Genomic DNA, 24,654 nt, shown 5'->3' with positions numbered 1-24,654 from the left:
TTCTTTAATCTTTTGTAGATCTTTTAAAAGAGAGATATTTTAATTTTAATTCTCTTTAATAAATTATATCTTCCACATAATAAAAATTAAAATTAAAATTCTTTTTTAATTTAATTCCGGCCTCCTAGCTTGGGTTCAAGCTAGGGCCGATAATATACTTAGGCCGGCCCTAGCTTGGTTCCCAAGCTAGCTTGGTCGACCCCTATTAGGTGGGTATAGAAAGTGGGTATAGGTGGGTATAGTACTCTATAAATAAGATGCTACGATAGGGACCGAGAGGACGAATTGGTTTTGGTCTCCCGATAAAATTAAGCATCCCGTGTTCGCCCCGAACACACAACTTAATTTTATCAATAATAATTCATTCCACTAGAGAACTATTATTGAACTACCGCACCAATCCCAAATTACATTTTTGGGCTCCTTCTTATTATGAGTGTGTTAGTCTCCCTGTATTTAAGATATCGAATGTCCACTAATTAAGTGAGTTACTGACAACTCATTTAATTAATATCTTAGTCCAAGAGTAGTACCACTCAACCTTATTATCATGTCGGACTAAGTCCACCTGCAGGGTTTAACATGACAATCCTTATGAGCTCCTCTTAAGGACATTATCAACCTAGTATCTCTAGGACACAGTTTCCTTCTATAATCAACAACACACATTATAAGTGATACCATTTCCCAACTTATCGGGCTTATTGATTCATCGAACTAAATCTCACCCATTGATAAATTAAAGAAATAAATATCAAATATATGTGCTTGTTATTATATTAGGATTAAGAGCACACACTTCCATAATAACCGAGGTCTTTGTTTCTTTATAAAGTCAGTATAAAAGAAACGACTTCAAATGGTCCTACTCAATACACTCTGAGTGTACTAGTGTAATTATACAGTTAAGATAAACTGATACCTAATTACACTACGACTTTCTAATGGTTTGTTCCTTTCCATTTTGGTCGCGAGCTACTGTTTATAATTTATAAGGTACTGATAATATCATCTTCTGTATGTGGCACCACATACTATATTATCTACAATATAAATTAATTGAACAACTACAACTAAATGTAGACAATTTGACCAAATGTGATTCTTTATTCATAATGAATGTTTACAAAGCTTAGGCTTTCAGTATACACTCCAACACTAGTCTACTTGACCGTTTGCGAGTGGATAAAGGTTTATCCACTCACCTTGCCTTGGAGGCTCCCTCCACCCCTTGGGAGGCACCCTCAAACCTTTAAATAGAATTTTTAGGAGCTATAAAAAAGTCCCTGAAGCTAGGAAATTAAACATCAACTCTTGTACTTGTTGGATTGGATGAGTGCGATGGGGGGATTGGGGGGGGGGGGGGGGGGGAATATCGCACTCTTAAAAAACTTTTCTTTTCGTTTTTAAAAACAATTTGAGTAAGCAGCGGAAAGTAAATGACTGGTTCGGTTACTTGGTTCGAAGTCTAGGTCGACTCCTACTCCAAGGCCCGCGATCCTTGATCGCACCGATGGGTAATCCACTATAACCATTCTTTTTGAAATCCTTGGAAAGAAGCAGATCGTATAAATGAGCAAGATAGTAACAACCTACTATTTTACTTGAGTTAATTACAATGCAAGCTAATAAAAAGAATATACCAACAATTTGATTTAGGATGAAGCTCGGTCGGTACTTCCAGACAGAGTTGCTTGAAGAATTGTAGATGACTTGTAGCACGATCAACTTACGCAGAGGAGAGTTTTCAGATAATCAGAAAGTGTTACCCAGCCTCAGACCTTGAGCTCCTTTTTATAAGTGTCATGATTGTTCGATCGACCGAACAGGTTCCTTCCCTGTTTGTCGAAATTTACCGAGATCTACATTTAATGTTGCATTAATGGTTAATTGGTTCGGTCGACCGATCAGCTCAAATTTCCTTTTGCTTTTGATCGATGCTGATGAACTGGTCTATGCTGAGTCATCATGGTTCAGTCGACCGATCCTTGCATTCGGTCTACCGATCCGGCCGTTCATGTAAAACAGTGTTAAACACAGTATCCTTGCAACACAAAGGTTAGCATAGTAATATATAATGCATGAGTAATATTAGACAGTAGAACTGTCTTGATCTCAACGTGGAAACCTTCCCGGTTTCTTCAGTTGGATCAATGACCTTAGTTGTTCCCTTCAGGAACCTGACCTCATTATCGTTCCTCCAGTTATTTACCTCAACTTATCTGTCAAACATGGTCCTCCAGACATGTTTGTGTTGGTGCAATTTCCAGTAGGTCAAGGTTGACCTATTTGACCAAGCGTAAACCTTGGTCATGGTTTCGATGTTTGACAATACAAGAAAGACATGTAGACATGGACAATGCAGGCACTACAACAAAATCTCTCATAGACATCAGTGGAACAACAACGGTTTTAGGATAAAACCGATGTCTTTGAGTATTTTACATCGGTTTTTCTAAAAACCGGTGTCTATGACCGTAGATTTTAGCTCATAGACATCGGTTTTTTATGCGATGTCTATGAGCGCCCTTTTTTTCGTTAATAGACACCAATTTTAACATCGGTTTTTAAAATCCGATGTTAATGTACCAAAATAAAATATTTTAATTTCCCCACAAGCCAAAATCTACACACTGTGAAGTTCCCTCCAAACCTAAATCTTTATCCCGCCCCTTCCTCCGCGCGACCATCTCTCTCGCGTAAACCTAAACCGAGATATCTCTCTCAGCCTAAACCTAAACCTCCGACCATCTCTCTCAGCCTCATCTCCCTCTTCCCCCTTCCTAGATCCTTTCCCGATCAGGATCAAGACACGACGAACTTGCTTCTCCGTCCAACCACATCGCATCTCCTCCAACTCCTCCATTTGGTTGAGAAGAGGAGGCCTTCTTCGCATTCCGGTAGTCCATACTTTATCTTTTCCTTTCTACTTCCTCCTGTTTTTGTGTTCGGTTCTGCTCCCTTCCCATGAGGCTGCTTTCCTCTCGGAGTTGCCCAACCTCGCCACTATCTCCTTTGAGGAAGGCTACACCCAACTGTTTGAAGACTCCAACCTCATGCTTCACGGCGACGGCCGGACTGTCCACCTCTCCCTCGACCAACGAATAGGTTCTGTTAAAAGATTTTTTTTAAAAAAAAAGAAAGGGGCATCTTTGAACCTACCTTGTTCTGTGATCAGGTGCTGCATTTGCGTCGCAAGATCTCTACCTCCATGGATTCTTTAGTGCCTCCATTAAACTGCCCTCCGATTACGTGGCTGGAGTGGTGGTTGCTTTCTGTGTATGCTTCTTTACTCTCGAGTTTAGATTTTGCAGCACTTTCCTTTACCTGTTTGAAAGAAGAAGAAGAAGAATGAAGAAGGAGGAGGAGGAGGAAAAAACAAAAACAATCTCTCCTCCGCCGTGATGGGCTCTGCAACGGTCCTCGCATCACTCTGCAATGGGGGTGCCACAAGCGCCTCCGCCGCATCAAGGTCAGGGACAAAGGATCCGTCGCAAAATCTGGCGTCCGGAGGGGAATCGCGTCTCGGAATGTCCGCCGCATCGCAGATCAAGAGTCCCCCCTGCACCCGCCTCTTTATCCCCTCAGGTAATAGATCGGAGGTTGATCCGGAAAAGTTAGGGTTTGATCTAGTTTGAGGTGTCGGCGGTGAGATATGGAAGTAACCACTGCTCGAATTTATCCACAGGAGGTCGGAATCGGCCGGGAGCGAGAACCATAACTCCCGATCTGTCTCGTCGTCGCCGGATAAGGATGACCGTTGCTACACGACCAGGGGATCGGCGGCGTTGGTATGCGAGGGCGAGAACGCCGACGAAAGAGCCTCGGCAGCCTCTCTACCTCGATTCTTCGTTTCACTGTCGAACAAGGAGAAGGAGGAGGACTTTATGGTGATGAAGGGGTGCAAGCTGCCGCAGCGACCCAAGAAGAGATCCAAATTCGTCCAAAAATGCATACTCGTACGCTTCCATTCCCTCCAAAAATCTGATTTTTAAGATCAAACAGTCGAAAAAACTAATTTTTTCCTCTAATTTCTTTGACAAACTCGATCTAGTTGGTAAGTCCTGGAGCATGGCTGTCAGATCTCTCACAGGAGAGGTATGTAGTCAGGGAGAAGAAGGGATCAAGAAAGGTAGAAATTCTCTCTCTACCTTCGACTAATTTGCTCGTCTCGTTCCTGCATCCCATTCACATCTCATGTTCTTTTGTTTCCTGTTCCATAATTTGCAGAGGAGAAGAGGATTAAAGGCCATGTCCATGGAGAGTGATTCAGAATGAAGCAAAAGGGAGAGGTAATACTAATTGCTATCATTGATTATGATCGAATTGGAATTTTTCCGTCAGAATTTAATTTTCCCATGACTCATCATTCAAATTTATTTTGTATCTTGTATAACTTAGTTAATTTTGTTAATCCAGCGGATGGTGGCTGACTTTTACGGTGGGAAAATCTTACTAAAGGTTAATCTTTATGTTCGTGCAGACCTAGTGGTTGCTAGTGCTGGTGACAATAAAAAGATATCACTTTGGAATAAAAATGGCCAAAGTATGGGATCCTTTCCTTCTCACGGCAGCGACCTTGCTGATGACATTGAGGTAGCTCATTGTTTGCTCATTAATTTGTTCTATTGTGATCAATACATATGGTTTTCTGGAAATTTACAGATGCCCGGATGCCATTCAAATCATTGCCTGTATTTTTTTCCCCCCTGTCTCTCTGTCTCTCTTGGAAGAAAAGCACTGGAATTGTTGGCACGATAGAAATTGCCACCTTCTTGCTATGTTGTGTCTGGGTATTTTCTTCCATCAATATTTTCTTCGAACAATGGTGATTGTTCGTTTGACTCCCTTATGAATTTTAGCATACATGTTGAACAAATAAGAAGAAAATAGCTAGCATATCTCTTTTGCTAGGTAGGTTATTTCTTTTCATCTAATTGTACAGCAATGTCTGCCAATATAGCAAAGTCTGACTTTGACTTTTACAGTTGATGACTTTGCAAAAATTGCTTATTCTGATGTTACACATTGAAGAAATAAGAGACTTAAAAGCTAGATTTTCTCCTTTTCCAGGTAGTTTTTTTTTCTTTGCGTTTGAGTGCAGAGCATGGAAAATGTTGCTTGTAAACATAGAATGAGTACAGCTTGATTATTCTGCAAGTTTTCACTTGATGGTAAAAATTAAGAGAAATTTTATGACTGTGCCGTGTTTCGATATTTGCAATTGTAATAATATGAATCCTTTACGTTATTTTTGTATGTTTCATTGTAATGCTAAGTACCGCTCCTGAGCCTTGTTTCCCCTTGTTGTGATTAGGGACAAATTAGTGCATACTCGCAGTCTGGGTGACTATACCTGTATTTTTTTTAGTAAGCTTACCGATTCTGATTGATGCCTAACAGGACCTAAATGACAATATGGCCATGGGTTTAAGTAATAAAAACACTTCTTATCTGTGTAATTATGAGTGCATAATATATCAAACATTTTAAAGATTTTTTTACTTTTCTCTATTTTGTAGGAATCCATAAATTGTATCAGCTTTAGTAATAAAAGTTCTAGATATCTTTGCTCTGGAGGAAGTGGGCATATTGTCAAAATATGGGACCTGCAGAGGAAAAGGTGCATCAAACGGTTGAGTGGTCATATTGACACAATTACAGGTGTAATGTACAACTGCAAAGATGAACATTTAGCATCCTTCAACGAGAAGGGGGATCTCATACTTCATTATCTTGCTTCCGGAACACGGGCTGAACTCAAGGATCCAAATGGGCAGGTTATTGGCTGTCAAATATTTTGAAAATTCCAAACTTTCGCTCTACTAACATCTTTTTTGGTTTAACATGAATCTGTATCGGTGATGCGATTTCAGGTACTAAGAGTACTTGATTATTCTCAATTTAGTCGACATCTTTTGTCAACATCTGGGGATGATGGATCTGTTCATATTTGGGATACAACTGGTCGCAGACCAAAGGTTAGTAAAATAATATTTCTTAATCTGCTAAAATGAAGGAGAAATTGTATTTGTTCCCTGCATTCACTAAAAAATTGATCTCCATTCACTCTGGCTCTTGGTGTCAGGTTTCTTGGTTGAAACAGCATTCTGCCCCAACAACTGGTATTTGCTTCTCTCCATCAAGTGACAAGGTATTATCTTCCTAGGAATCTATTAAATGATTTGGATTTCTGGTGGATAATTATACATGGTTTGGCTAGTTTTGTTGGATGGGAGGTGCTTGTTCTATAGAAAATCAATGGCCATTATATCCTGACTTGTTTTCCCTGTAGATTATTGTTACAGTTGGTCTTGATAAAAAGTTGTATATGTTTGATTCTGGAACAAAAAGACCCTCATATTGCATGCCTTTTGAGGCACCCTTCTCATCGCTGGCATACTGTGATGATGGTAATCTATTGGCTGCTGGGACAAATAATGGACGTGTAGTATTCTATGATGTTCGAGGGAAACCTCAACCTTTCACAGTTCTTCGTGCATACAGTAGTTCAGAGGTAAGATATCTTATCTGCCAAGAATAGCATGTATTTCATAGTCATCTTGATTCTTTTTTTCACTGCTTCATTAAATAGTCTATTTATATGCTGATGATAGCATGCCTTTCATAGTCATGTTTGTTCTTTTTATGCTAAACAATCCTGTCAGGTCATGTAGAACATGCAAGCATATAGATGTTGCAAAGGTTTTTATTAGTTTATTTGATCTCATATGACAGATTTAGATTCAATTTCATCAAGTAATCTGAGAAAATCACACGTTTGGGTTTTAGATTATTAGATCACAGGCAGTGCACATAGATAAAAAAAAATCTATCTTTTTAAATAAAGATTGATTGAAAATTACATCTGTGCTAGTTTATTGATACCTGTTATGATGCTTGATTAGCCTTGTGAAACAAATTATAAGTGAGAACAGATACAATATATTTCTGTGATATTTAAAGAAGTGTTTTCACTGTGATTTTGGGTATTCATCAAAAGTTTAATAAATAAAGAAATCATTTTTTTCCCCGTCTCTCTGGTTTACATCTTTTCTTCAGTTCAACCACTGTTAATGATTATTCTAGAGTGACCTGCGTGTCTTTGGTTTACATCTCTGATTCAATTCAATAATTGTTAGTGAATTGATTTCTACTAGATGATTGCTCTGCAACCACAGTATGTCTTTTCTGTAAGTCTTATGCATGTCTCACCTTGGGTGTTGTTTCCCACAGTTCTAAAACACAACTAATTTACTTGATGTATTCATGAGAAGGAAAAATACAACTGAGTTCTAAAGCAATTGATGCTTCTGTTAAAGTTGCAAAAGAATTACTAAAATTTGATGATGTTCTTGGCAGACTAATAGCATGTGTGAACAATTTGAATACCACTGCTTTATATGTTAATAAATTTGAAGAAATATAACCACGGCTGGCTATACATAGTATAATCTCATCTTTTGCTATTTGATGTTTTCCTTCAAATATGTCCTAAGCATTTATTTATTTCGGCTTGAACCTACAAACATTGTTTATGTCCTACAAACATACATTCAACAATGGTAGAAGATTTTATAGAAGTTGACTAAAAATGACAACACTGCTCCCTGCAATTATAAGCTTCATCAGAGGTAGCTTTGCTCTTCTATGCTTCACTAGATTTGTTGTGTAGTCATATTTCTTTGTTCAACCATTATCATGCCTAGTAAGTTGTTGTATTATGCCTAGTAAGTTGTTGTATGATGCCTACTAATATATTATTTATGTGTTTTTACAGTTTACAAATCTCAAGTACTCCATAGTTGAAATTGATGAAGTGCGGTTCGAGTGGGCTGAATGCATGCTAGATTACATTTGAAGTGCGGTTCTACCTTGATGTGTTGTTAAAAGAATGCTCTACCTTGATGTTGATATCTATTAGCTAGCTTTTGATGTAAAAAAGAATGTTTGGGTATTTTATGGATACTGTTGTAAGAAGATTATTTATATAATTTGTGAATATTTGTGTATTTTATGGATATTGTTGAATGAAGAATATTTGTATAATTTGTGAATATTTGTGTATTTTTTTATTATTGTCGGTTTTTCATTGTTTCGGAAATTAAATTTGTGCTATTAAAAAATATACATATTACATCGGTTTTTCACCGTTGCAAAACTGGTGTTGTTAAATAATATTACATCGATCATTTACCGCTGCCAAAACTGGTGTTATTAACATACAATATTACATCGGTTTTACACCGTTGATGAAACGGTGTCGTTAAGTGATACTACACCGGTTAATAACCGATTCGAAGACCGGTGTCGTTAAGTGATACTACATCAGTTTTAACCCGATGTCTAAAATGGCAGACTTTTAACATCGGCTTCATAGACATCGGTCGAAAATGAAATAGACACCGGTGGAAAACCGATGTCTATGAGGATTTTTGTTGTAGTGAGGTGCAGTTGTCCATGCGGAGAGATACTGATCAGGGTCTGATCAGGTTGGATGAAGAAGAGTCAAGTAGGTCAAGGTTGACCGGATACTTGACTGGGAAGTCCTAACTGGGATGTTAGGCAGTTTGGAAAGTCCTGGTGAGTGAAACCAGGTAGTTCGAAAAGTCCTGGTGAGTGAAGTCAGGCAGTCAGGAAATCCTAGTGAGTGAAGCTAGGTGAAAGTGAAAGTCCTGGTGTGTGAAGCCAGGCAGTTGGAGAAAGTCCTGGTGAGTGAAGCCAGGCAATCGGGAAATCCTGGTGAGTGAAGCCAGGCAGTCGGGAAATCCTGGTGAGTGAAGCCAGGTGAAAATCCTAGTGAGTGAAGCTAGGTGAAAGGGAAACCCTGGTGAGTGAAGCCAGGTAAAAGTCCTAGTGAGTGAAGCTAGGCAGTTGGGAAGTCCTGGTGAGTGAAGCCGGGGAAGGAAAAATCCAGATGGATCAAGGGTGATCGGACATCTGGTGTTGTGAAGGTCAAGTAGGTCAAGGGAGTGACCGGATACTTGGCACGAAGAGAAAAGTCCAAGTGGGTCAAAGGGATTGACCGGACACTTGGTGGGAAGTCTTAGCAGGTCAAGGGAATGACCGGATGTTAAGCATGATGTACCAATAGGTCAAGGTTGACCGGATATTGGTTTCGACTTGGTTTGGGCAAAAACCAAGACCTGGATCGGTCTGGTGATCGATCCAGTGATACTGTGGTTTCCTGATCGGTCTGGAGACCGATCAGAAAGCGATCAGTATGCCTCTGTGAGCTTACTGATCGGTCTGGGGACCGATCAGCAGGAAGCCTGATCGGTCCCCGGGACCGATCAGGGTACGCACAGAGAGTTGGGCAACTCTCTGTGAAAGCGTTCTGATCGGTCTGGGGACCGATCAGCATAGAGCCTGATCGGTCCCCACGACCGATCAGATCAGCCCCAGACCGATCAGGGTGATGCCTGATCGGTCTGGCAGTAGCCGTTGGCTCACAACGGCTAGTCTTCTGTCTTCTCTTCTTCGCAGGTGGATGCAGGTATAAGTGGGCTAAGGGCTTCTACAGTGTAGCAACGCTCTTACTCTTACTTCTTCCTTCTTGCTTCTGCAAGTCATTGCTTCCGAAGCTTCGCGTGAGCTTCCTCGACTGGTTTCAGCTGCTGCTGTGATTCTGTGAAGTTGGTGCTTCATCTTCAGATTTCAGTTGACGACGAGAAGGCAAGCAAGAGTTGTTACATTCATCTTCATATTTGTATCTTGCTGTGCTTCTTGTACTTGTACTCTGATCTTGCTGTTGCAAGAGTTTGTGGTGAGGTTTCTCCACCCATAAGGAGTTTATATTAGCCGGTTCTCCGGGGACTCATCCACCGACGGATTGATAGGGCTCGTCCACCTTACAGACACGCCGAGGAGTAGGAGTTTCATCTCCGAACCTCGTTACATTGTCGAGTTCGAGTTTGAGGTTTGATCTTTCCTTTTTGCGTTTCTATTTAGTTATTTCCGCTGCGCTAACCCTAATCGTAGGAAGAAACGCGAAGATTTGGGGTCGGCTATTCACACCCCCCTCTCTAGCCGCGATCATCGATCCTAACAGTTTGGACTTTGCCTGCTCAGTGTCTGATCGCATGATCCACTAATACTTTTCCTGCAATACTACTGATACGGATATTGATATAGGGCAGTGAAGGAATTAAAGGGGAAGGAGGGGCAATTTGGTCTTTTCACTTGTGGAGGGTTTTGAGGGTTTTATGTGGCACTATTCATCAAGTTGTAAGGGGGGTTTTTTCGTGGTGGAGGTGGCCGCCGTTAACAAGAACCGAAGCCCCCCCCCCTCATGCCCATCGCCGGCGCCGACGCCGACCACCGGCCTCCACCACTGCTCCTCTCCCTCTCCTCTTCATGACACCGGCGACGACTACTACTCCTTTCCCTCGCCTTCCTCTCGACACCATGGCCGCAGTTGTTTCCCTATCCACGCCGGCGACGACCGCCCCTCCTCTTCCTCCTTCTCCTCATCGCCAGTCGCCACCCCTTTTCCTCTCCCTCTCCTCCTCACGATGCCGCCGTCAAACAGACCGGTCGCCGCACTTCTCCCTTCTCCTCGTAACGCCAGCCATAGCATCTCCTTCTCCTTCCTCTCCTTGCTTCTGCCGTCACCGGTCAGACCGACGCTAATGCCAGCGAGGTTCTCTTCTTCCGCAGCTAAGAGGAACTGAGGGAGGAGCTCGTGTTTTCCTTCCTCGCTGCCACCACAGCTGTGAGGGACGTCGCCGCCGCCCCCAGTCGGCGCTGCCTTGCCGGGGGGTCTCGCTGCCGCCGGGTCCTTCCCGCGCCGCCTCTCCTCTTCCTTTCATCCTCTCGCCGGATCCGCAGCCGAGCCACCACATTTCCCGCTCTCGTGCACGTCGCCACCGATGTTGCTCGCCGTTGATGCCTATCGTCATTGGGACAGAACCATCCTCTCTCGCTAGCAGTCACTGGGTACCACGGCCTTGCTTGCCGACGCCTCCTTCGGCTCTTCACACCTCCACGCGCTGTAGCCTCCCTGACCAGCAGCCACCGTGCGTCAACAGTCCGCGGCTGGCAGCCTCGCAGCCTGATTCGATCATCTAGGGCTCGAGTCTTTAGGTTCGACGTCGATCCCGCTCTCGATCTGAGCCCTCGCTGTCATTATGTTCTGACTCGATGTTTGTGATGTTTTTATGCTTTGGTCATTGTGTCGCTATTTTATCTCGGCCTGCGAGCCACGGTCGTCTTTTGGATTGTATGCTGTGTCTAGCCTTCGGGGTGTTATTATTTCCCAGTCTGCGTGCCGGTGTCTTATCCCGGCTTGCGTGCCGATTGCCGATCTCGTGTCCCGGCCTATGTGCCAATTGTCGATCTTGTGTCCCGGCCTGCGTGCCGATCTTGTGTCTCAGCCTGCATGCCGATCTTGTGTCCCAACCTGCGTGCCGATCTCGTGTCCCGGCCTACGTGCCGATCTCGTGTCACGGCCTGCGTGCCGATCTCGTGTCCTAGTACGTGTTCCGTCTTTCGGATCTAGGCCGCAGTCGGCTTCGTGCCGCCAGACCCAGCTCCACATCCGGCTCTGAGTCACCTGTTCTTCCGGGTCACGACAACTCGAACAACGTCCCATCCGAGGGCGCCCCCTGGGCCAGGGTATGTTCTTCGTTCATATTCCATATGCATTTTCATTATTTTAAGGTTTAGTCTGTTGATTATATGTTCGTTAGATCCGCCTCGAGCCTCGAGGTACCAGGGACCGGGGGCACCCGGTCACTAACTGCAGGTAGCGTTGACCAGAGGACTTCTGAAGACTTGGTCAACACAGAAGTCATCTCAGTACACTCCCCCTCCGGGACATCGCGACTCGGTCAACATTCTCACAGCCTCACTCGGCGGTCCATCCGACTCTGCTTCCGAACAGGATCAACTACATTAGCCAACAACAATAATAATAATACAGAATACTATGATAAACCTAAACTTAGATTTACCGAGATCCGCTGGTCCGGTCGACCGTCCGATCAACCTTGCTTGGAGTTCCTCTAAGACTTCTCGTTACCTAAGGTTATCACCCCCTAGGGTTTTCTACACCTAGCTTCACTCACCAAGACTCAGTATTTGGCTACCTAGGGATCAAGTCCTTTAGACCTATCCACCTGACTTCCACGATCTACCGAGATTTCCCTTCCTTAGCCTATAACTAGGACTCAGTATTCGGCTACCCAGGGATCAAGTCCTCCAGACTTATCCACCTGGCTTCCACGATCTACCGAGATTTCTCTGGCCTAGCCTACAACTAGGACTTCCCTTGATCAAGCTTCATACTTAAACATATTTGTCTGATATTAAAATCTTGGAGGTCAATTGCACCAACAGTACTAACTTCCTAGCAACGCTTAGAGCTTTCAGTGTGTAAAAGGCTTCTCCGCATTCAAAGAAGGAGATTCATAGTGAACTATTCAACCGCCTTGGATTAACAACCACCTAGGTTGTAACTAAGTCAAAACCCTGAGTCTTCTTTGTTAGGATCTTCGGATCGCGGCTAGAGGGGGGGTGTGAATAGCCGATCCCAAATTCTTGTTTCTTCCTACAATTTGAGTTAGCGCAGTGGAAATAAAAAGTAGAAATGAAAATGGAGAAGATCAAACCTCAAACATGACGATATAACGAGTTGGGAGATGATACTCCTACTCCTCGGCGTGTCCGTAAGGTGGACGAATCCTATCAATCCGTCGGTGGATGAGACCCCGGAAAATCGGCTAATGAAAACTCCTTCTGGGTGGAGAAACCTCGCCACAATTTCTCTTGCAACAGCAAGATCAGAGTACGAGAAATACAGCAAGAAGCCAAGAACAATATGAATGTAAAAACATTGGTTTGCTTGCCTTCTCGTCGACTGTTGATGAAGCAGCAACTTCACGGATGCCAACCACAGCAGCAACTGATCAGTTGGAGACCCAGCTGAGGGAAGCTCACACGAAGCTTCAGTAATGGAGAGCTCAGCAAAGCTCGGATCGCAAGGAGGAAGAAGAAGTTTTTCTTTTCTCTTTTTTTTTTTCTTGTAGAGGCCCTCGACCTCGTTATATAACCTGAACCTGCGAAGAAGACAGAAATCTAGCCGTTGTGTCTCAACGGCTAGGCCTGGACCGATCAGGCTCCACCCTGATCGATCCAGGATGGCTCTGATCGGTCATGGGACCGATCAGGCCCTAGGCTGATCGGTCCCCAGACCGATCACTAACTCTCACATAGTTGTTCCTGAGGCTCTGATCGGTCATGGGACCGATCAGACTATAGGTGGATCGGTCCACAGACCGATCCCCTCTCCTTTCTCCGAACTCACTCTGTTGCCTCCTGATCGGTCTACAGAATGCTATTGTTTGGTTACTGATCGGTTTGGTGACCGATCAGATAACCACAGTGATACTGGATCGGTCAGCAGACCGATCCGATGCTCATGTGGATTTAGAGCTTCCCAGCCCTAAACCCTAAAGCCTTCATGGTCCAGAGAACGAGCTACCGAGCCCTCTCTGACCTAGTCTGGAGAGCGAGCTGTCGAGTCCTCTCTGACTTCCATATCCGGTCCAGAGAACGAGCTACCGAGCCCTCTCTGACCTAGTCCGGAGAACAAGCTACCGAGCCCTCTCCGACTTCGTCCGGTCCAGAGAACGAGCTACCGAGCTCTCTCTAACTTATTCCGGAGAACGAGCTACCAAGCCCTCTCTGACTTCCCATGCCAAGCTTCCATACTTGGACTTTTCCCCGTGCCAAGCTCCCTGCTTGGACTTTTCCGTGCCAAGTCTCCATACTTGGACTTTTCCCGTGTCAAGCTCCCTGCTTGGACTTTTCCGTGCCAAGTCTCCATACTTGGACTTTTCCCCGTGCCAAGCTCCCTGCTTGGACTTTTCCGTGCCAAGTCTCCATACTTGGACTTTTTCCCGAATCAGGTCAATTCAAGTCGGGTCAACCAAATCAACTTTGACCAAAGGTTGCACCCATAATTTCCCAAGTTTCTATTCTTGTCAAACATCAAAATACAACTTCTCTATTCTTGTCAAACATCAAAATACAACTCGAGTCAGGTCAATTCGAGTTGGGTCACCCAGGTCAACCTTGACCTAAGGTTGCACCAACAATCTCCCCCTTTTTGATGTTTGACAAAAACCATAATCAAGTTAGGTTAACCCGATGACCTAACTTAGGTTTTCCAATAGTTCTCCAATGTTCTCCAAACTCCAATGTTCTTCCTTGAACATTCTCTAGACATTCTCCCCCTTTTTGACACACATCAAAAAGAGTGAATCAAGGTCAAGAGTTTCTTCCTAATGAAAGTCCCATACCTTTTATTGAAACCCTTAATTTCCCCCTTGATCCTAAAGTCAACAATCAACTTAGTGATAATCTCATATCACTCATCCTCAGAAATCTTGACGAGTAAAAACTCCACCTAAAAGTCAACTTCCCCTTGACCAATAGGTAAAACTCTCCCTAAAGGTCAACTCCTCCTTGACCATTGCACCAACAATGTCTTGGAGAGTTTCAACCCTTTAGAAATCTAAAACACCAACTTCCACAGCTGAAATTTCAGACAACAGTCGAAAATTAGTATTTTGGCACGCTCTGACCGGTCACCAGACCGATCAGGACTCCACTGGATCGGTCAACAGACCGATCCACACTACCCTGGATCGGTCCAGTGACCGATCCAGACTTCCCTGGACCGATCAGGATCTTCTCTGATCGGTCCACAACTCTCTGATAAGGATTTCTGATTTTTCTTCCGAAATTCAGAAACCCCTAAAAAAAATCACGGAAAATTCCAAAAATTGTAAAATTTTGAGGATACATTCCTCATAACATATATTATCATGGAAAAATAGTTTTCTATGAAAATAACTTCCATTTTTAAAACCTTGATCCAAAGTTCAAAAGACTTTGAAATAGCTCAAGGTTAATCCATCTTTGTATCAACTTGCTCAATGATGAATGCTATCACTAGAAAAGCTTCATCAAGGTTTTTCAAATCAATTTTGAAATGATCTTAACCATTCAATTTAGGACCACAATCTTAGGGCTAAATGTACATGACTTGTACGCAAGTTTTCCCTATGATCCTCAATTTTGAATTAGGCTCATCTAGGTACATGAACTATGCACCTTGATCCTAACTCATATTCCTAATATCTCAGACACATCTAAGGTGTATCAAACACATCCAAGTCAATTTTGATGTGAGATATGGGTTTAGGTCATCTTAAGCTAAGTCCTCATGCATTTTCTAAACAACAATTTGATCTCCATATCAAATTATGTTTTTATCCTTAAATCAAGTTAATTGATCATAAATGCAAGAGATGATGACATGACATACAACAATATCATAAGTGGAACGATGTCATGGCATAAAGTACGAAACTTAAATAAGGCATGACATATAACTAACCTAAGCATTATCATGACATTTCAAATGATAATAAATTAAATATGATGTCATGACATGGCATATGGCAAACAATATATGGCAAATAACATATAAAGGTATAGAAAATACCTAATTCTAGCCTTAGTTGCCATTTTGATAATTTTGATCATTTTGCCATAAATTCTATATTCCTAAGTGTAATGGACCTAAAGTCATATACTAAAGATTTTTAGATCACTATGTGCCAATTAGATGGACCCTAGAAAACTCCTCAAATGTGGTTGGCACATCCTAATCATCTTAGGAATAATTTTTAATTTCATTTTCAAGGCTTGATTACACCTTGAAAATTCCTAAAATGACACATTTTGCCATGATTAGATTAACTACCTATCCAATTAAGGTTGGCACACCCTAACCCATCTAGTGTGATGGAATCACGCTCCTAGGAACCCAATACCTATTTGAGCTCATTGGGTTCACTAAATATTCACTAGGGATGACTTCCCTAGCAACCCTCCTAATGACCCTCCTAGGCTTTAACGCCTTGGTCATTTGGGACTCATCAAGATCAACTCTAGGGATGACTCTCCTTGTGACCTTGGTGATGGTCTTCCTAGCCCTAGGTCTTGTTCCATAATCGAATGGAACATTATGATAAGTGGGCTTGACCACTTGAGACTTAGGTTTGTGACCCAAACCTCTCGTGTCCTTGGGCTTTGGTTTTTGACCCTTAGACCCTAGAGTTGACTTCTCCAAATTCTTAAGAGCATTTTCTAAAGTGTCAAGTCTTGACCTCAAGACTTGATTTTCCTTCTTTAATACCTCAAGCTTTAATTTGTCATTTTTCTTTGAGGTATTCCTAGACATATGTCTAGTTGTTTTGGGATTCCTATCTAGGTTTTCCTTAACCTTAGATGAGTTAATTCTAGGGTTGGCATTCTAGTATTGTCCTTATCTAGGCTAACATGTTTGGCACCTAAGCACATGTATCGATTTCTATGGTTATCATGCTTATCATTATTGACAATTGCAATAAAGCTACTAGCATGTGTCTTATTAGAATTGCAAGAATGTGCCTTAAAGGGTACCTTAAGGTTTGCCTTAGCTCCCCCCATAGATGTGCTTGGTCTCTTGTCCTTGTGAGGTTGCCTCCCCCTCGGACATTGGCACCTATAATGTCCCCTTTGCTTGCATTGGAAGCACACCACGTGCTCCTTGTCCTTGCGTATCGGGACTCCGGCTTCCTTAACCTTTGGCGCTGGTGGAGTCTTCCTAATCCTCTTTGGACATTTACTCTTGTAATGCCCATAATCCCTACACTCAAAGCACATTATATGTAATTTACTTAAGATTAAGTTGCTTGAGTTACCTAGGGTTGAGGATGGATATGAGCTCTCTCCTTCATCCCTTCCGGAGGTAGAGGCTTCTTCTTCTTGCTCCAATCTTGAAAAAGAACTCTCCTCCTCTTCTTCCTTAGATGTTGAGTAGCCCTCAACTTCTAATTCCATATCTCCATGATGTGAGCTACTTGGCTCACTTGACTCCTTTTCATGACTTGAATTGGAGCTCTCCTGATGGAACTTAGCCAAGTTGTTCCACAACTCCTTGGCATTGTTGTATCCACCTATCTTACACAAGATATCATTAGGTAATGAAAATTCAAAGATTTTTGTTACCTCGTCGTTGATTATGGATCGGTGGATTTGTTCCTTCGTCCACTTCTTCTTCTCGAGAGGTTCTCCTTCTTTATCCACCGGAGGAATAAAACCTACTTGTACACAATTCCAATTTACTAGGTTAGTCATAAGAAAATACTTCATTCTTACCTTTCAATGCGCGAAGTCATCGCGATCATAGAAGGGTGGAATCGTGACGTCTTCTCCAGGTCAATCCATTCTTTAGCTTGTGCTCCCCCGGGTGTTAATCCGACGAAAAGCAACCTTGCTCTGATACCACTTGTTAGGATCTTCGGATTGCGGCTAGAGAGGGGGGTGTGAATAGCCGACCCCAAATTCTCGTTTCTTCCTACAATTTGAGTTAGCGCAGCGGAAATAAAAAGTAGAAATGAAAATGGAGAAGATCAAACCTCAAACATGACGATATAATGAGGTTCGGAGATGATACTCCTACTCCTCGGCGTGTCCGTAAGGTGGACGAATCCTATTAATCCGTCGGTGGATGAGACCCCGGAAAACCGGCTAATGAAAACTCCTTCTGGGTGGAGAAACCTCGCCACAATTTCTCTTGCAACAGCAAGATCAGAGTACGAGAAATACAGCAAGAAGCCAAGAACAATATGAATGTAAAAATATTGGTTTGCTTGCCTTCTCGTCGACTGTTGATGAAGCAGCAACTTCACGGATGCCAACCACAACAGCAACTGATCAGTTGGAGACCCAGCCGAGGGAAGCTCACACGAAACTTCAGTAATAGAGAGCTCAGCAAAGCTCAGATTGCAAGGAGGAAGAAGAAGTTTTTCTTCTCTCTTTTTTTTTCTTGTAGAGGCCCTCGACCTCGTTATATAACCTGAACCTGCGAAGAGGACAGAAATCTAGCCGTCGTGTCTCAACGGCTAGGCCTGGACCGATCAGGCTCCACCCTGATCGATCCAGGATGGCTCTGATCGGTCATGGGACCGATCACCAACTCTCACAGAGTTGTTCCTGAGGCTCTGATCGGTCATGGGACCGATCAGGCTATAGGTGGATCGGTCCACAGACCGATCCCCTCTCCTTTCTCCGAACTCACTCTGTTGCCTCCTGATCGGTCTACAGAACGCTACTGTTTGGTTACTGATCGGTCTGGTGACCGATCAGATAACCACAGTATCACTGGATCGGTCAGGAGACTGCTGACCGATCCGATGCTCATGTGGATTTAGAGCTTCCCAGCCCTAAATCCTAAGCCTTCCTGGTCCAGAGAATGAGCTACCGAGCCCTCTCTGACCTAGTCTGGAGAACGAGCTGTCGAGCCCTCTCCGACTTCCATATCCGGTCCAAAGAACGAGCTACCGAGCCCTCTCTGACCTAGTTCGGAGAACGAGCTACCGAGCCCTCTCCGACTTCGTCCGGTCCAGAGAACGAGCTACCGAGCCCTCTCTGACCTAGTCCGGAGAACGAGCTACCAAGCCCTCTCCGACTTCCCATGCCAAGCTTCCATACTTGGACTTTTCCCCGTGCCAAGCTCCCTGCTTGGACTTTTCCGTGCCAAGTCTCCATACTTGGACTTTTCCCGTGTCAAGCTCCCTGCTTGGACTTTTCCGTGCCAAGTCTCCATACTTGGACTTTTCCCCGTGCCAAGCTCCTTGCTTGGACTTTTTCGTGCCAAGTCTCCATACTTGGACTTTTTCCTGAATCAGGTCAATTCAAGTCGGGTCAACCAGATCAACCTTGACCAAAAGTTGCACCCATAATTTCCCAAGTTTCTATTCTTGTCAAACATCAAAATACAACTTCTCTATTCTTGTCAAACATCAAAATACAACTCGAGTCAGGTCAACTCGAGTTGGGTCACCCAGGTCAACCTTGACCTAAGGTTGCACCAACATTCTTTAATTCTGTTTTATTGTTTTATTATTGTTACATTCTAAGAGTTGAAAGAACGAGGAGGGTATCTTTTTCTTTTTAAGACAATTCACTCCTCCCCTCTTGTCGGCCCGCTGCACCAACACAATGGTATTCTCTAATTAATACCACCAATAAATTCCTAGAACTCTCACAATTCAAAAAATATTAAACTTTTAAATTTTTAAATGGTGTAGGTCCATCAGTCGAAATTGACTCCTTAATGTATCCATGTCTTCATGTCTAAATTCAATAGTATAAATTGAGAGCAATGATTTTTTAAATTTATAAAGATTAGATAAAATTTATCATAAGTTCATAGACCTAATAACATTTATTAACCAATACCAATAATGGATTCTTAGGACTCTTATTGTTCGAAAAATATCAAACATTTTTGAATGATGTAAATTAATTAGTCAGTTTTGAATTTGATTGATAGATTTAGAGAATTCTGAATTACTTCAAACAAAATCAATATACTCCTAAATCTCCTTAATATATCTATACTTTCATATCTGAATTTGATAGTATAAATTAAGAGCAATTAATTTTTGAATTGGTAGAGTAAAAATTTAGATACGTGCTCTCAATTTATGCTATCAAATTTAGATTCAAGAGCATAAATACATTAAGAAAATTTTTAAGAGACATTAATTTTGATTTTAAATGATTTAGAGTTCTCTAGATTTATTAGTCGATGTTGAATGAAACTAGCTAATGGATTTATGGAGAAAGAAGGATATTTTAAAAATATGATATGAATATTATTAAAGTTGATTGTGTAATTTGGATAATATCAAAACTTATGCAGTTTAGTAAAATATCATATTTATTATATGTTTGATATTTTTTATTTTAAGATTTTGTCCTATGTAATATTTTTATTAAAACTCTTTATTTAAGCATGAAGAAAATTATTATAATGATTTCCGCCAAGCACTAGATTTGCATGCCTACACACCTAGGCTTGAACAGAAATTCTCCTCATGTATTTGTTCACATTATCAATGCATATAAATCAATATAAACCAACTAATAAGTCTTGAAACTTTAAATGTGAGACTAAAATCTCATTCACAATGGAGCTTCTTTCCTCTTTCACTTTTTCTCCATTCACATCACTTATATCCAACAGTCGTCGGATTGTCTTTTGTCTGCTCGGCCATACCTAGCCCGCTCGACGATACCTGGTTCACTCGACCATGACGGGTTCGCTCGATCGTCCCGGACACTCTGCTCAACCTTGTTTGACTTTGACCTTAACCTCAATGTCAACTGGTCTTCCTTGCTCTAACTTATCTTTGATAGAACCCCTCGTCATTGTCAGATCAATAGTAATTATATTTCATAGTTGTATGAATATGAGCACTTTGGCATATGACATACCTAACGTAATAGTCAGGGATCAATTCTCAGGAATTGATGATCTAAGATGATTTACCCCACCATATGTATAACACCTGTATTTTTTTATTAACACTTATCAATATCAAGTTAAATTCTAATAATACTAATAAATAATAATATTATATATAGCAGTTAGTTATATAATGGTAACTATTATAATTATATACTTATAGAATGAAATCGTGAATACTATAGTTAGATAATAATTATTATCTTGGAATTGCTATAATAGTTTAAAAATAAAAATAATTTTAAATATCTTTTTAAAATATTGTCATATATGCTATTTCGAATGGAAATATATTGAAATATACTATTTTGAAAAATATTAATTCTTATTCTAGTCAAATTTATATTAGCTTATTATTTTCCTTATTTTTTTTTACTGCAATAAAATTAAATATTTATTTCCTTTTTATAATCAACTTTTATATATAAAAGAGTTCGAGGACGAGATTAATTGGAAGAAGAATATTTTTCAGATTTTTGTTTTTGTCCCTCTAGAGCGCAGCGATGGCCGACAACAAGACGATCAGCTTGGAGTTTATCAAGAATGGGATAAGCGATCTTGTAAGAAACTTCTTCTCACTTTTAACACTTAATTCGGTTTTTCTACTTTCTCTTTAATTTGCTTCCGTAAAAAATATTTAATGTTGTTTTACTTTATTTACTATTTTTTTATTTGAATAGTGCTCTTTTTGTCGCCTCCGTACTTGGCGATATCTTCTTGAGAAATTAATATAAAAATTATGCACCAAAATGAATTCATATAATAATACGTGATGAGCTATTGTCTTCCATCTACGCATCGTTCGACGCCGATTTGACGGTGCGGCTTGGTTCAAGCATCGATTCCAAAAGAGTTTTATTTTTTGGATTTAATGTTTTCGAAAGTGATTTTTATTTAATTTTTTGCCGAATAATATATCTGTCTTTCAGGAACAGATTCCGGTTGAAGAAGTGTTCGGGCTGCTGAAATGCACAAGAGGCGGTTTGACATCCGAGGAAGGAGCCAACCGGCTCCAAATCTTCGGCCCAAACAAACTCGAAGGGAAAAGGGTCAATTTTGCTCCTTTTTTTTATTCTAATTTGTTTTTGTTTTGATGCAAGAATAAGGCTAAAAGATGTGACACTTTCGTATTTACAGGAGAACAAGATTCTCAAGTTCTTAGGCGTCATGTGGAATCCCCTCTCATGTGTCATGGAGATGGCTTCCGTCATGGCCATTGCTCTGGCCAACGGAGGAGGGAAGTCGCCCAACTGGCAAGACTTTGTGGGTATTATTATTTTACTCGTTGTTAACTCGACCATCAACTTCATTGAAGAAAATAACGCTGGCAATGCTGCAGCATCGATGGCTGGTGTTGCTCGCAAGACCAAGGTTAGTGCTTGGTTATATGTTTAATTTGCTCTGGTAATTACAACACTGTGGCTTGTTCATGGTTTATTGCTTTAGGTGCTTAGAGATGGTCGCTGGACTGAGCAGGATGTTGCTATTCTGGTGCCAGGTGATATTATCAGCATCAAGTTGGGAGACATTGTTCCTGCAGATGTTCGACTTCTTGAAGGAGATGCTTTGAAGATTGATCAATCTGCCTTAACGGGAGAATATCTCCCTGTCACCAAGAAACCTGGAGATGAAGTATTCTCTAGTTCAATCTGCACGCAAGGAGAGATTGAGGCTGTTGTCATAGCCACTGGACTTCACACCTTCTTTGACACGACAGCCGATCTGGTGGATAACACTAACCAAGTTGAGCACTTTCAAAAGGTCCTTATAGACATTGTTAATTTCTGCATTTGCTCAATTGCAGTTGGCATGGTCGTCGAGATCATTTTCATGTATCCAATTCAGCACAGAAGATACAGGGATGGAATCAACAATCTGTTGGTCCTCTTGATTGGAGGCATTCCAATTTCCATGCCTACTGTTCTTTCAGTGACCATGCTTATTGGATCACGCCTGCTATCCCAACAAGGCATTATCACTAAGAGAATGACTGCTATTGAGAAGATGGCTGGCAAGCAGATTCTGATATTATTCTTACTGAACCCGGTTTAAGTGTCATCATTAGTGCCGTTCTGACAAGCAGAGCTATTTTCCAGAGGATGAAGAACTATACTGTCAGTTTTTTAATCTTAGTAATTGATGCATCCAATAAACTTTTTTTTGATGTTGCCCTTAGGATTTTGTTTCATTTCACTGCAGATTTATGCTGTCTCAATCACCATCCGTATAGTTGTAAGTATCTTTTTGCATGGTCTTGTTTGCCAAATTGTTATCATTTCATTCTTTTATGTTTCAGCTTGGATTTATGCTTATTGCATTGATATGGAAATTTGACTTCTCACCCTTCATGATTTTAATCATTGCGATCTTAAATCATGGTAAGTAAATGGAATTACAAATTATATAGGGTCCTTATTTCTATTTTTTATATCCAAACGAATTCCAGTATGATCTTGGTTCATTATTTGTTGCATGAAGGTACAATTTTGGCAATTTCAAGAGACCAAGTGAAGCCATCTCCAATGCCCGATAGTTGGAAGTTGAAAGAAATATTTGCTACTGGTATTGTGTTTGGGGGTTATTTGGCATTGATCACTGTTATATTTTTCTGGGCCATGAAAGACACAGACTTCTTCTCTGTGAGTATTTATTTGTTTCACATTTTTAAAATAAATTTATTAAATATTTATTTGTATTTCTATTTTCTTCAATAATATATTTTTTAAGAAACAAATATATATATATATATTTTCTCCGACAGCAGACTATATTTTCCCCTTGGAATGACCTTTATGTTAGATATTAATATATAATACCATTAATATCATGACTATAAGTCATATTCAGCATATTTTTTTCACTTATACTATTCACATGTAGTATTTTTTAAAAAAATAAAATAAAAAATAAACTAGTATGTTATAATTCATTTGCCACTTTCATATCCCACAAATTTTCATTCTTGTCATATATTTTCAGGAAAAATTTAAAGTAAAGTCATTGAGACACAATAATGATGGAATGATGGCTGCTTTATATCTTCAAGTTAGCATTGTTAGTCAAGCTCTTATATTCATTACAAGATCACGCAGCTGGTTCTTTGTTGAGTGTCCTGGATTTCTCTTAGTTGGCGCTTTTATCATAGCGCAACTTGTAAGTTTCTTCTTTCGAGTATCTTTTGCATAATTTGAGTTTTATTGTTTTTATGCTTAAACACCTAATGTGAAATATTGTAGGCAGTAAGTATTCAACTCTTTAATTAGCTATAGTTGTTTAGTATTAAACTCTTTGAGCCTTCTGTAAACGTCTTGGCAATCACGCTCGTGTAATCGGTTTGTTTGGAGAGAAATGAGAGGAAACAAATGAGGAAACGTATATGCTGGTGTTTTGTTTTTTTTTCATACAATGTAGGAGCTCAGGTGATGTTACAAGTTCATCAGTCAATTTAATTATATGTAAATGAAATAAAAGTTTGTTCGTTGTCCAGATTGCAACAATTATTGCTGTCTATGCTGATTGGAGTTTTGCCCGGATAAAAGGCATAGGCTGGGGTTGGGCTGGTGTTATCTGGCTCTACAACATCATTTTCTTCTTCCCTCTGGATGGGTTCAAGTTTGTCATCCGCTACATTCTCAGCGGGAAGGCATGGGATAACCTTTTTGAGAATAAGGTAACAATTGCTAGTCTAGATAGAGATGTTATTCAATCCTATATTTTTCAGCATCTGGTTCATTTAGTTGCTATCCTTCTTGTCTATTTGATAATCTTTATGCATCGCAGACGACTTTCACTGCTAAGAAAGATTATGGTAGACAAGAAAGGGAATTTCAATGGGCCAGGGCTCAAAGGACTCGACATGGACTCACTAATCATCTTTTCTCTGACAAGAGTAGCTACGGAGAGCTTTCGGAAATAACAGAACAAGCCAAAAAACGAGCAACAATGGCAATGTATGGTTTTTTAGCCCCTCATGATGCTTCACTGTGAAGCTCTCTGACAAATAAAGAGCACAACTTATTATCTATCATAAACATTGCAAAACGATCTCATTTCTTCATTCGTATATCTGAGTATTTTCTATCGGAATAAATCAAAATTTCTTTTTTTACCCTTAAAGAAAAATAAGAGAAAAAATTAGATGTGAGAGAAAGATGAATGCGAGAGAAAAATATTATGAAAGAGAATGATGAGAGAGAAAGTATGATGAGAGAGAAAGAATGAAGAGAGAGAAATTATGATGAGAGAGAAAGAATGAACAAGAGAGAAAGTGTGATGAGAGAAAA

General features: G+C 40.9%; 2 protein-coding genes and 1 pseudogene across 2 annotated transcripts; all 3 read left to right on the top strand.

The window, feature by feature from the left end:
- Positions 1 to 3,056: 3,056 nt before the first annotated feature.
- LOC121995493 lies at positions 3,057 to 4,278 on the top strand. Its single transcript, XM_042549221.1, has 6 exons — positions 3,057 to 3,108; positions 3,179 to 3,279; positions 3,455 to 3,588; positions 3,689 to 3,959; positions 4,055 to 4,132; positions 4,231 to 4,278. The coding sequence occupies exons 1-6, from the start codon at positions 3,057 to 3,059 to the stop codon at positions 4,276 to 4,278; spliced, it is 684 nt and encodes a 227-aa protein (XP_042405155.1).
- Positions 4,279 to 4,422: 144 nt separating this feature from the next.
- LOC121995492 (protein NEDD1-like) lies at positions 4,423 to 6,017 on the top strand. Its single transcript, XM_042549220.1, has 3 exons — positions 4,423 to 4,596; positions 5,523 to 5,780; positions 5,877 to 6,017. Exons 1-3 carry the CDS (start codon positions 4,423 to 4,425, stop codon positions 6,015 to 6,017), a joined length of 573 nt encoding a protein of 190 aa, XP_042405154.1.
- Positions 6,018 to 20,874: 14,857 nt separating this feature from the next.
- LOC121994566 lies at positions 20,875 to 24,361 on the top strand (annotated as a pseudogene).
- Positions 24,362 to 24,654: the final 293 nt, after the last annotated feature.

This window comes from Zingiber officinale, chromosome 6A, assembly GCF_018446385.1.
Source record: "Zingiber officinale cultivar Zhangliang chromosome 6A, Zo_v1.1, whole genome shotgun sequence".
NCBI classification, from domain to species: Eukaryota; Viridiplantae; Streptophyta; class Magnoliopsida; order Zingiberales; family Zingiberaceae; genus Zingiber; species Zingiber officinale.
Note: the sequence above shows the minus strand (reverse complement) of the source record. Positions and strands in the feature narration are given on the sequence as shown.

Bases quoted from the DNA above. Each gene is read 5' to 3' on its own strand.
- LOC121995493 (XM_042549221.1), top strand. From the start codon at position 3,057: ATGCTTCACGGCGACGGCCGGACTGTCCACCTCTCCCTCGACCAACGA. The intron at 3,109-3,178 runs GTTCTGTTAAAA...TTCTGTGATCAG, and splicing joins CTCCCTCGACCAACGAATAG to GTGCTGCATTTGCGTCGCAA. The intron at 3,960-4,054 runs GTACGCTTCCAT...AACTCGATCTAG, and splicing joins TCGTCCAAAAATGCATACTC to TTGGTAAGTCCTGGAGCATG.
- LOC121995492 (XM_042549220.1), top strand. From the start codon at position 4,423: ATGGTGGCTGACTTTTACGGTGGGAAAATCTTACTAAAGGTTAATCTT. The intron at 4,597-5,522 runs GTAGCTCATTGT...TCTATTTTGTAG, and splicing joins ACCTTGCTGATGACATTGAG to GAATCCATAAATTGTATCAG. The intron at 5,781-5,876 runs GTTATTGGCTGT...ATGCGATTTCAG, and splicing joins TCAAGGATCCAAATGGGCAG to GTACTAAGAGTACTTGATTA.